This window comes from Cephus cinctus, unplaced genomic scaffold (assembly GCF_000341935.2).
Source record: "Cephus cinctus unplaced genomic scaffold, Ccin1 Ccin1_scaffold0498, whole genome shotgun sequence".
NCBI lineage: Eukaryota > Metazoa > Arthropoda > Insecta > Hymenoptera > Cephidae > Cephus > Cephus cinctus.
Genome location: NW_014333168.1, coordinates 138103 through 150796, shown reverse-complemented (window position 1 = coordinate 150796; position 12694 = coordinate 138103). Strand labels below are relative to the sequence as shown.

Genomic DNA, 12694 nt, shown 5'->3' with positions numbered 1-12694 from the left:
CAGGTATGTCTATAGGTATACGCAAACATGCACTCTTTTGAAACGTAAAAAATTGAAAATCTAACGTATACCTCTTTAAACGGTAATTTGTTAACATCATCGTACAGAACTTTTCAAGGTTATCTCTTCGGCAGTCACAACTCTAGTATACATAATCAGGTATGTCTATAGGTATACGCAAACATATATATATATATATATATATATTTACGTATACAAGACACGAAATATTAAATCATTACGCAACATAAGTCCAAGGTGATTTTCCCATACTACGTGATATAGATAAATGATTTTTCATCTGCAAAAAAGAAAAAGATGCAACGATTATTTTTTACTTTATTTTTTTTTGAATTTAAGGAAACTCGATATGCCCGTCCTTCGACTATACGTCTTATCAGGAGCAACTTTATCGTGATGAAATACGAATTATCGTCTTTTTTTTTGATTTTTTTCGGGGGTGCCAATCGCGAGGTGTTAATCCAATTTCTTGAGTGACTTATTTACCAGTCGAAAAACACTTTTTCGCATACTAATATCAATTAGTATCACATGACGATTTTAACCACGAGTGGGATGGAGTCACTCGTGCCCTTTGGGTGACTTGAAGCAACGTGACGTAATAGCGTCCAAAAATTAAAGGGGTGCGTCTCGACACGTTTTTCGGTCTTTGATGAAATATTCAAAGAATGTGGGAAACGAGACATGCAGAAATAATACGTATACGTAATTTTTATTAAAAATTAATTTTCATCCACGAGAACGTGAAACTATACGTAAATAATTGTGACAGCAGTGCTGTATTAATTACGCGTTTATTATAACGTTAAACTTAATTCTCTTTGCTCTGGCGGCATATATTAAAATTATATTTGTCTGTGTTCATTTTTCACTCTTAGGATTACTTATCGTATACCATTTATACATATTGACATTAATCTTTGCCATTGGCACATTTATACAGCACTCAAAGACACGTGGTTTCTGTGTCCACGTGTTATTGACGTTTATACATATACAATTTTCGTGTCAATGATTATTGATAATGACGATTTCTCGCGGCGATGATATAATTGTATATCGTGCCGGTTGGCTTTGGCTAAGTTACGTATGTTAAAACGTCCCTGTGTAATTTACATTAATAACTTATGGCTGTGTAAGTAGACAAGTTAGCCAATCGATGAACCGATTAAAAGAATAATTAGTCGTGTCGCTCGGCTGAGCAAAAAAAAGTTAGACAGTATCGATGATTTTTTTTTTTCAATTTTGTATCAACGAATATTGTCTACAGTCTCGTTTTCATTTTTTGGTCTGATACTTTCGACGGATCATATGAATGATTGGATCACATATGGTAATCAATTTAATTAATAATTGGTCATCATGTCGGTCAATGCAATGGCTGGTGCCGATCTATGCGATCGACCTGTTGTACTGTAGTATATTAATTCCTGAAATTAAAATAATTTTTTTTTTTCATTAATTTTCGGGTTACATTTTTAGATTTTTTTTTTTTTTAACTTACCTCGTTCGTTCTATAGCAACAAGCCCGCACTGCACGCAAGTGCAAATCGCGTCTGGAAAATAGCAAATCTCCGGTGGCCGATGCCTTATTATCCCCGAGGAATTCTGCGAGGTTGGTCCTTCGTAAAAGATCGGGCGTTTCCGTGAGTCGATCTTCGGACAGCGAACACAACGATCCGTAATGAGAGTGATGAAAGTGGGAGTTTGATTCGAAAATACGATTTTGTCTGCAAAGTGGATCTTCGCCCGTTAGCCAGTAGGTCTTCATTTCGCCCTTTCCCTGAAAATGGAAAATTTTTGTTTTTCAAGTTTTTTTTTTCACTTTCTTTTTTTAAAATTATTTCAAGACCTTTATGTGAACCAGTCCACGTTCCTCTGCCTGGTAGCCGCCTAATTTTTGAAGAAGCGTCCAGGTAGCTTCCGACATGTGAACTTTTAAGGGCAATCCCGATGACTCCATTCGGGATGCTGTGTTCACCGTGTCCCCGAAGAGACAGTAACGCGGCATTTTCAAACCAACGACACCCGCCACGCATTGTCCTGACGAATGAAAAAAATATTTTTCAATTTTTATAAAAAAATATTTTTTTTTCTTTTTTTTTTTCTGTACCGTTAATATTTACCCGAATGTATCCCTATGCGAATCTTGAGACCCTCCCCTGGCTTGTGGGGTAATTCGAATTTGCGAATTCTTCGCAAAATATGTAAAGCCATCGACGCTATCTCGCCGGCGTGTTTAGCGCCGTTTCTTATCGGCAGACCCGATACGACCATATATGCATCTCCTATTGTTTCTACCTATACGATATTTTTGAAAATATAAAATATTTTCTGATCATGTCCCATTTATACAGAGAACTCAAAAAAATTACCTTGTAAACGTCGTAATGCGAGATTATGTAATCGCAACAGGTGTAGAGCTCGTTGAGCATGGTTACAACCTATACAAAAAAAAAAAAAATGTTTTATTTGACAAAAAACTTTTCGTGAACACCCGCTTCGTTTTTTCACACGTGTTCATTGCGAAACCCCCACCGTTTTATACGGCGTCGGCAAATTTTCATATAAAACGGATATTTTACACAAAATTTGTTTCTTCCCAATTCCCTTTCTCATCTTCTATGTATAATTGGATATAACTTTCTAATGAACACGAACAACGTAGATACAACACTTTTTTTTACACGATTCTAATTATATCAAAATACCTGCAGGGGTGTACTGTCGGCCGAGAGCTGCGTAAATCCGACGATGTCACTGAAATATATTGTGACGCAATCAAAACTTTCAGCCTCGACAGGATCGCCTCTTTTTAAAGCATCGGCTACGGTCCTGAAGATAAAAAAAAATTTTTTTGTTTTTAAATTTCAAATTTCCCGCCTCGATATCTTACTTCGGTAACATCCTGTGCAGGAGCGCGTCGGTTTTCTTCTTCTCCTCCACCAATTCATTCGTTCTCTGCTGTACTATGCCCTCTAAATTACATGCGTACTTTTCCATTATAGCCAGCATATTGTCGAATATATTTGCCCTCCTGCAATGCAATATTATACACAGTGTGACTTATAATTAGGTATGAAATTTACGTATGGTTTGTCCAATCGACATCACTCACAGTCCAGCCTGCATTGGTTTCAATATCACAGAAACGAGTTTCATGTCGGGTCTCGCGTCAGGTTCCTCGTGCCAACAAGACTCGATACATTTGAGAACATAATCCGAGACTCCCTTCAGGCTGCTTAAGCTCGGTCGAAGTTTCTGTCCTTGTACGATACTTTGAATAATTTCTTGCGAACTCATTAGCGTGTCTTCCCAAGGATTACGTCGTGTCATAATTTCATAAAGTACCAAAGCAAAGCTAAGCGATAAGAAAGTAGTACGATAATTAAAAATTTACACAGCAATAACCAAATTAATTAATTCGATTAGTAAACAACATAATCATCGTCCATAATCCGTGCGCAGTGCCATTATTAATTATCCGAGTGAAGTTAGCCCCGTTCGGTTGACGGCTACGACGTAGCCAACTTCACCCGATACAATGCTCTTATACGCCAGTTCATATATTATTCAACCGAGTGAACTTAGGCTCAATCAGTTAATAACTACTACGCAGCCAACTTCGGTTGATACAATAATCTTATATATATATACTGGTTGATATATCATTACAAATGGCAGTCACGAGGACTTTATTATTATACGTAGATAACGACTGGTGGTTATAAAGACATTTCTGGTTTACGAGGACGGTCGTGATCATATTTTGATACGGACCGTTTGCTACAGCCATAAAGCGAGTTTCACAATGAAGTTTGGTTTTAAAAAATAACCTTTCGATTTGCCACTGTGAATGCCGCATAATCGACAATGTCCCGGTAATTACTATTGGACAAGTTTATATATATATATATACTGACCTATATATATCGCCACGTTGCGAACCCCTGGGTAAACTAGTTGAGCTTCTCAGCAGCTCGGGTGCTCTGTACAACTTCCTGTGAAGTTCCTTGGTCTCGTGATCAGGTTCCTCCTGGCCGGCTTTGAATTCGTGGAGGCCAAAGTCCGATATCTGAAGTACCCAGCGACTGTCGACAAGGCAGTTGCTGCTGCGAAGATTTCCATGAGAGACGATATCGCTGTCGTGAAGATATATCATTCCCTGAAGAACGCCTTTCAACGTGAAGAACTCTTTTTTACGTCAAGACTTCCGTCGCGCTCCTGATTTTACTACTTAATTATAGTTGCCAGCTCGACGGCTCTTTTCTTTTTTGACGTTCGATATAAAAAAAAAAAAAAAAGAAATGCTCACCCTCAGCAAATCGGCTACCAGGGACGAGACGAACATCGTGTCCAGTCGTAGATCTTCGTTCTTCAATATGTCTTGTAACGAACCGCGTGCGCAGTATCCGGTCACTATAAATATCGCTCCGGGCTCTACGACTGCACCCACGAAATTAATTAAATTCTCATGGCGGACCTCGCGAATTTGTTTCAGCTCTTTTCGGATCGATCTCGTGATGTCTACGGTTTTTTTGTAAATTGGCTTCACGGCCACCATGCTCTCACGGTGTAGCGCTACTCTGGTATGAGCACGCGGGGTGCAGCCTGGCTCTCCCAAGTAAACCTGAATTTTGTAGATATTTAAAAAATTGATTTTGACGGGTGGAGGGAGTTGAAAAATTTTTTTTTACACTAACCACACTTTTTTCTGGACAACAATCACCCGCGTCACTCGGTATCATTGTTAGGTCTTTCAATTCGATCTTCCAGAGAATGCAGGCGAGCTTTTGCTCGTATCTGTAATGCCTGGCGGTGAAAAGGGGAAGTTCGTGAAAAGAGCGGGAAAGTTTGTTATATTCAAAATTGTCAGTTGCTCTTATAGGGCTTTTTCGTACTTGAACGCAAATACACCAGCTACCACGACCAATCCGGTGGCTGCCGACAGTGCTAAGTGGAGACGCCAATCGCGTAGATCATAGATCTTTGTTAATTTATCGTCTAGATCGTCGATCACGTCCTCGCGACAGAGCTCACCACCGAATCCACATTCGGGCTCGGCTTTTGGGGGTCCCTCTCCGACCCACTGGATACCTGGCGGGTGAAAATCATTTAGTATGGGATTTTTGGGAGGCGCGGTTTTTTATTACCTTTTTTTGGATTTATATATCGAAATATTGGTATGTCGATCGAATCGTTTTCACTGTAATGGAAATAACCGACTGGCTGCAATGACATTTTTATTGTCCCGTTTGCTTCCTCGTCGTCCAGAAGGGATACGACTGTGAAGTTTCCTTCCGCATCGCCGTTTTCGTCGATGAAAACCTAACGAGGAAAATCAATTTTTGGATCGGGCTGATATTTTTTTGAAAATTTTTCTCGATCGATTTTTATTATCCGGGGGGTCTATGAGTAAGACGTACATCGTAACCTTGCACAGAATGATAACTTCGATTTCGTATTCTGCTCAAAATGGCCGAACCGTTTCGGGGATCTCCTCCTTTTTCCAAAATTTCAGTTGCCGCTCGGGCATATATCATAACGGCATCGTACAAATGAGCAGCTTGAATGGGCATCTGTAATACGTACGATATAAATATATTTCGAAATTTGAATTTTAAGAAGCTCAAGAACAAAAAGCTCTCACCGCAATGGTTTTGAAAATGTGGCTGTGATAAGGAACGCAAAATGGAGATTGCACGGAATATTTTTTTATTCTCTCGCAAATCTGCCTGAAGTTTGGAAAAAGTATTATTGTATGCTTTAGAAATTTTCAAGGTTAATTTGTTTTTCTCAAGAATTCAAATTTTTCATACTCACTCGAAATTTGGATTCTTCACGTGCGTCGGTGTCAGCTTCAGGACCGATTGAAAACCAAATTTCACGTCTTGCGACATATTTCGATCCGGCAGATACGGATCGATGTAAGCTATAACGAAGTTTGTATTATTTTTGCAAAAAAAAATAAACCCATTTCAGAAATTTACTTTGATTACGCGGATGTTTATAATTCATAAAGCTATCCGGAGTCCTGATTACTTCTCTAAAAGCAAATCGAATCCAATTCGTACCTACTTAATGAACTTGATTAACTCTACATAATACAACTAATACAATTAAATTCCCTCTACGAATTAAATCTGTATATTTTGAATTTTACCATTAAAAAAAAAAACAATTTCTTCCATGCTTAGCCGCAATAAAAGCCAAATAAAAAGATAATATAACAAATATACATATCAATGAAAAATAATGCACAAATATACTTTCAAGCATAAATCACCTACAAAGCCATGCTTGGCTTCGATCATAATTTTCAAGCATGTTAAAAAAAATTTATGGACAGATACAGTACTGATATTTTTTTTATTGCAAATTTTTGTCAAAGTAAAATACGTCTAACCAGTCACTGTATCGTGTCAATATTTTTAACCGGCACTGTAACTTCGGCTTGATTGTTTTAATTAAAATAAAAAGTAATCCCCTATAATGTCAAGCGCCATTAAAACAAACTCCATTCTCTGATAAACTCAAAATCATTGGTCTTGAACTTTACAAAGCCATCGAGCTCGAGAAACCGGTCATAAAGTATCAAAGGACACGTATGAGCCCAGAGGTACGGTCTATGTAAATTTTCAACTCTATATTTAGCACTCGAAAACAATTTTCACAGACGATATATCCGTTTCGACGGATCCCAAGAGATTTCAATAATCCCAACACACGAAGCACCGGGAGCCTCGTGTAATTTACATTCCGCGTGCACAAGTTCCGTACGCTTATTTAAACACGATACGCGGAGTAATTATAAATGTAAAAAGTTTGAAAGTTTCGAAATTCAACAATAATAAAAACAAACTTACTCCTCTGCGTGATATCCTTGCGTTTACGTGGATCGTAGATTATGTCGTCCACGGATACAATTACGTAGTCGCCCGTGTATAATAATTTACGTTTTTGTAGGCACTTAACGAAATCCACAAGAGCTATGTGTTCGCCCACGAAGATGTAAACTGAAAATAATTATTCGTTATGTAATATTTTTTTTTTTTTTTATACGAGAGACTGTCATCGGAAGTCAGCTGAGGTTCATGCACGAGAAATCGAAAGAACTGTCAGCTGTCACTGTCAGTTTGACAGCCGATCTACAGTCACCTCTAGGTAACGCGAAATGGACCAATTTTCCGTTAAACTACAGAAATGTACTGTTAAAAGACAAAAATTATAGTTTTACTTTTTTGATAATGGATTTTTATAATTTTATTGCAGATTTATATCTCGTGGTCGATAAGCGTTGTCGATCTGACGTAACGATATCTTTCATATATTTATCGATGATTTATAAGATTTCTATGTAATCCTCTATGGCCATGATAAATTTTTGAACATTTTTTCAATGATATTTTCTTTAGAGTCGGTACTTGTCTTACCCTATCTCACACTTGGGAAATAATGCCGAACGATTTTTCGTGTAATTAATTACTTGCCGTGACGGAAAATTCTTTGTAGGAAGAAACCGCAATGGGATTCGGGATACTTTGCATAAGAAATCCGTATTGAGGAGCTACGCGAATCGATGGATAAAATGAAATTTCTTTTAACAGCTCGGTTTGTGGGTGTCAATAGAAAGTTGACGAGTAGATCTTTTGCCATCGATTCAATTGCAGGAAAGATTACAATACGAGTGACTCTATTGGTAGGTGAGATTGAGGTATTACGTGAGATGGTGGGGGTGGGGGGGGTGAAGAAGATGAAGTAAGAGGGAAAGCGAAAAGCTGATAAATTCTAAAGAATTATTCGACGAGTCGAAGGGTCTCTTTTTGATCTTTATTTTATATTTATAGAAATTTTTTTTACTCGTTCGCCATTCTATTTTTCTCGTTCGCAGCCATTTTTGTCACCGTGACCCGATTGAGCGGATATTCTGTCAGAATGAATTTTCTTGGTAAATCACAGTACGCTTTACTTTAATTGGAAAAATGATACGTATCTACATGTTCTTTTCCTGTATTTCTCTCTTTCTCTCACTCTCTCTCTCTCTCTCTCTCTCTCTCTCTCTCTCTCTCTCTCTCTCTCTCTCTATATATATATATATATATATATATATATATATATATATATGTAGAAGTATCAAGAAAAATACACGAACAACTGTTGGTTGACACAAACAAGTGTATCTGGTGCCTGATTGAAAGTTTTTCATTTTTTTTCTCCGTTTTTCTTTTGATCCCTTATCAATTCTCTACGTAACCGCTGTAGCAGGTAAAAGCATAGGTATTTTTCTCGTACTAACCTCTAGTGCGAAAGTAAGTCGCTGTTACGATGTCATCGAGTTTACTTTCGAATATAGGTATATAGTCGTTCACCGTGTAAGTATCGGTGACCAGTATATTGTGTTTCTGAAGAAAGAAAAATATATTAACGTATAATTTGGTTACTGCGAAAAAAAAGGTCAAGTGAAATAATTCGTGCCTCAAGCTTTACGACTCGGCTCTAATTTATGAAGTATTCAAGTAAGACTCGTGGATAATTGAATTACCGGAATTATTTCAAATCAAAGTTATAGCCATATACTATAAATTGTCATAGAGACGTGATTGGCTGCGTGATTCTTTATTCGATTAGCTTTGCCGAGGCGCCGCTAGATGTCGGGAGTTACGTGAAGGATATACGAAAATTTACGAAACTCATAACGACTAATTTATCATTTAATCGAGCCATCATTTATTCAGACTGTAACGCAATTAGAGTATACGTATATTTTTATTTATTATCCATCCGTTCACGTACCGTTAAGAACTCTTTTAGCTGCTCGCTCCAGGCTCTTCTTGTCACGCAGACTACGACGACCTTTGTCCATCCAAATGATTTCAGCAAGGCCACCACACTTTTGCTGACCTTGCTCGTCGGTGGTAATGTTCTTGCAAACGTATAATAGACCTTCCTATCGGACACCTCGGGATCCTCGCATTTCTGTGTAAAAAATTGTTTTTGTACAAAATTTTTTTTGTACAAAAATTTTTAACTATCGAACACATCTTGGATTTTTCGGTAAGAAAAAAAAATTTCGAAAATTTTGTCATTCTTCGTACATCTTGCCTAGGGGGCAATACAAGATACAAGATCTTGCCTAGGGGACTTATATGCTTTAAACGGCATAGGAAGATGGCCCCTCCTAGAGCTCTCTATATACGTTGTACTCGGTAAGTAAAATTTTATGACGCAAAAATTCTTCGTAAATTATTATATATAGTTTCGTACTACACATCTGATTCAAATTCAAAATAACGTATCACGCCGATTCAAAATCGAAAACTTCGAAAGAACATTACTTCTAAACCAACGATTTGCACGAATAAATTTGTCTCCTTGTCAAAATCTCCGCGTTAAAATCATTATACATATACATATAGATATTATTTACATAAATTTATTCGTCATGTATGCAACGGACTTTCAGAATTTACGCGTTGAATATTTAAGGTTCACAAGGATTTAATCAATTTGAGAGGTTAAGTTACGTCCGCACGTAACTATAAGGGAATAAATTTCACGGTCAATATAATCGGAGTGCTTGGACTAGACTATTATAATTAATATTTTAATTTTTATCCGTTTAATTAACGTTATTGTTGTACCGATCATTTACCAGAATCATCCTCATTATTATTATACTTTTACTGGACATCGAGTTTTACGGCTATTGCCACATTCCGCCGAGGCTAGTGCTTGAGGGAGGGTCAATTTATTCGGGGTTTAAAAAAAAGGATCTCAACTTTCCTTTATCCCGTTGTAAAAAGCCTATCGACGTGACAGTGATTAATTTAACGTGAATACATCAATTCAATATTGACACCCGGTACACTCTACGAATAGCTGATAAAATAATTTCTAAAATTTGTCTTTTCTTCCAATTTTCGAAAAACGTGCGTATTCGCTCATGAAATTCATTTCTCATTATTATGTATAGGAAAGCTCCAGACTGCATGAAAATTGTAATATTAACGAGCATCGATGTTATTACGCTTAATCGAACACCAAATAGGTGTAAGGGACGGACGATATGGAATATTCGATAAGTTTTCGTAAAGATGCATAACGACAGACGATCAACGTTATATATGCAATTTAGAAGAAAATTTTTAACCAGCCTGTACACCGGCTCACTTTAAACGAATATAAAGGGTGTAAATTTTTTTTTGTATTTTATAATCGAAAAATTATTTTTTTACTTTTGCCGATCCTAGCACACTTGAATCTCTCATAATTTACATTCTCCTAGCATACTTAAGACAGGGGGGTTGGTACTCCTGAATAATGTCACCGGTCACGTGTACGAGAGAATCGTCATAGCTGTTCCGAATACGACATGATTAGTAATTCGCTTAGTTAACGTTTGTCCGCATTGAGTAAGTTGTGAGAGAGTCTATATATATATATATATTTCTTCATCCTTTTTTTCTCTCCACCTCAGAACTTACATGGCCTAGGGATTTTATTATTTGATTCGAAACACCTTTCTCGTGTTTCCTTTTACTTCTAGTGGTAGCAATGTACCCAATGAAAATAAAAAAAAAACTATTAAGGTCGATGGGGTGTAGCCTTAACATGTTAAGGGCTGGATCCAATTTGCGAGTTGCTATCCAAGTCCAGCAGCTGTATATATATATATATATATATATACATGTACAGGGCGATTGAACAGACAGGCTGATAAACAGTTACTCTCGGGCAAGTGAAACTAACTAGGCAAACAAAAAAATTATACCATACCGAGCATAAATAATACGAATTTTCTACTTTCATAAATTGCCTGGTAACCAGCGAAACGTAAGACATCTTTTGAAACTTTATCATTTTTTTTTTTCCAGGGTGGTCTCAGTAATACAGGCTTTTTATTTTACTTCACCGTGTACTGCAGTTGCAGTACGTGGCTCAGGGGATAAAATGGATTATAATGTATTTAACTGTGAAACGTGACACGGGTATTACGAGATTACGTATGGAAATTTTTTTTTTCTAGGTAAAGCGATGATTTTTTCTAAACGCCGTATTTTTTTCGGCCTTTTTCATCCTTTGCCATTATTTTTGGTTACGCATCTCTGTTAATATATGTTATAAATCTCTCTGTTAATATATGTATTACTGGATGTATGTTCTCGATAAACGAAAGTTCTAGGGTATAAATAAAACACAGCTATCTGTCTATCCGTGGCGACTTGATGTCTCGACAACTGGGGGTTTCTATACCACGTTCCCTCCGAGTATCCTTGACACTTATATGGGACTGGGTGAACCGTATGGAGGCGTTATTACGCTATGGGGTATAACGTGGTCGTTATACCCCATGAACGTGGAGTATTTTTTTGGTAGAATGTATAACGATATAGTGTATGATAAAATTCAATGGGAATCGAAGGAACGAAAAGAAGAGAAGATAATGTATGAAAAAATTGGATACGTGAAAAAGGACTTGGTGTACAAGAATGATCATTTTGAAAAACGTCTCTTGACCATCTCCTATGCAAAATTTCGATTTTATCGTTGGAACAATTTTTGTCATAGAAATCTTGTTTTTTTTTTTCTACAAATCCACAGGCTGCATTATTTTGGGGGTAGTTGTCCATGGCAATAAAATAAAGAAAAGGGGTCCATATAATCTGCCCGTTATCCGATACAACTTGAAATGGACAATAAAGTCCGAATGCTTGGGAAGGAAAGGAATTTTTTGTAAAAAAATATATGTTGCGTAATTTTTTTTTTGTTTTAACGCTCTTTCTCCCTTTTCCTCGTACTTTCCTCTTTATGTTTTCCTTCCATCTATTTCCTGGTATATTCTAGAAATACTTTGAATCGACTGTACGCGCAATCAGGGTATAGCGCACTGTGGAGGTACAGTTGCCTTAGAGACCGCAGGTTTAGGCTCATGCAATTGAATTGCCTGCCCGATCCTTATCCTTATTCCTATCTCCCTCTTTCTCTCTTACATCTTCACATTCTTTCTATCGATCAACTCGTCTTTCTCATCAGTATTGCAAAACCGTCGCAGCTCCTTTTTCGTGCTGCCTTTACGCACAAAACTACTCAAAGTGGAAGAGTCAGCAGCCTTATCGGGGTTTAGGATTTCGTTTTTTTCTACCAAGGGTCCTTACAGCATTGTAAGAAATTTTGTAAAAAGATCCTTTTCGAAAAGGGTTCTACGGGACCTTTGTTTGACAGCTGAAAAAGTTGTACGTTGATAACGTCGAGTTCGTGTACCGAGAAAATACTTATAACAAAAAAATTCACTAGTAACCCCGAAGTCGATATCAGTATCTGGTCTGATGATTTGTGTTTTCTATGGTCGAGACCAAATTTCTTTACGAAACTTGATATATAGGGATATTTAGGGTCTGATTGTGAATATGAGGTAAAAAAGAGGAAATTCAAAATCTTATATTCAAAGCAGGCTTAAATTTCTTATTATTAAAATTTTTCGAATTTTTTCAATTATTGTCGATTCTAAAAGACTTTTTTTGAGACTTATTATTATATTTTGGAGTTTCATAGAAAGTACATGTACACGTGTATTTTGAGAAAGAGCGCAATTTTCGAATTCAGTAAACAAATATTGTGGGCTAACTTTTACTTCTTCATTTTTGAATAACCACCCCTCCCCCCCCCCCCCCCC

The 12694-nt window shown here is 37.1% G+C and overlaps 1 protein-coding gene across 3 annotated transcripts in view; it reads right to left on the bottom strand.

The window, feature by feature from the left end:
* Nucleotides 1–40: 40 nt before the first annotated feature.
* Nucleotides 41–12694, bottom strand: part of LOC107268229 (guanylate cyclase 32E) — a 36443-nt gene continuing 23789 nt past the window's right edge. For all 3 annotated transcript variants that reach the window (XM_025085532.1, XM_015740793.2, XM_025085531.1), the window contains exons 4-22: nt 8815–8997; nt 8318–8423; nt 6888–7037; nt 5845–5953; nt 5672–5756; nt 5448–5600; nt 5175–5349; nt 4923–5118; nt 4725–4833; nt 4337–4651; nt 3945–4186; nt 3140–3382; nt 2918–3058; nt 2733–2856; nt 2397–2465; nt 2148–2322; nt 1874–2064; nt 1526–1804; nt 41–1451 (exon numbers count right to left, since the gene is read on the bottom strand). In XM_025085532.1, coding sequence (XP_024941300.1) covers nt 1368–1451; nt 1526–1804; nt 1874–2064; nt 2148–2322; nt 2397–2465; nt 2733–2856; nt 2918–3058; nt 3140–3382; nt 3945–4186; nt 4337–4651; nt 4725–4833; nt 4923–5118; nt 5175–5349; nt 5448–5600; nt 5672–5756; nt 5845–5953; nt 6888–7037; nt 8318–8423; nt 8815–8997 — 3129 coding nt within the window. In that variant the 3' untranslated portion in view covers nt 41–1367. The remainder of the gene's footprint in view (nt 1452–1525; nt 1805–1873; nt 2065–2147; nt 2323–2396; nt 2466–2732; nt 2857–2917; nt 3059–3139; nt 3383–3944; nt 4187–4336; nt 4652–4724; nt 4834–4922; nt 5119–5174; nt 5350–5447; nt 5601–5671; nt 5757–5844; nt 5954–6887; nt 7038–8317; nt 8424–8814; nt 8998–12694) is intronic.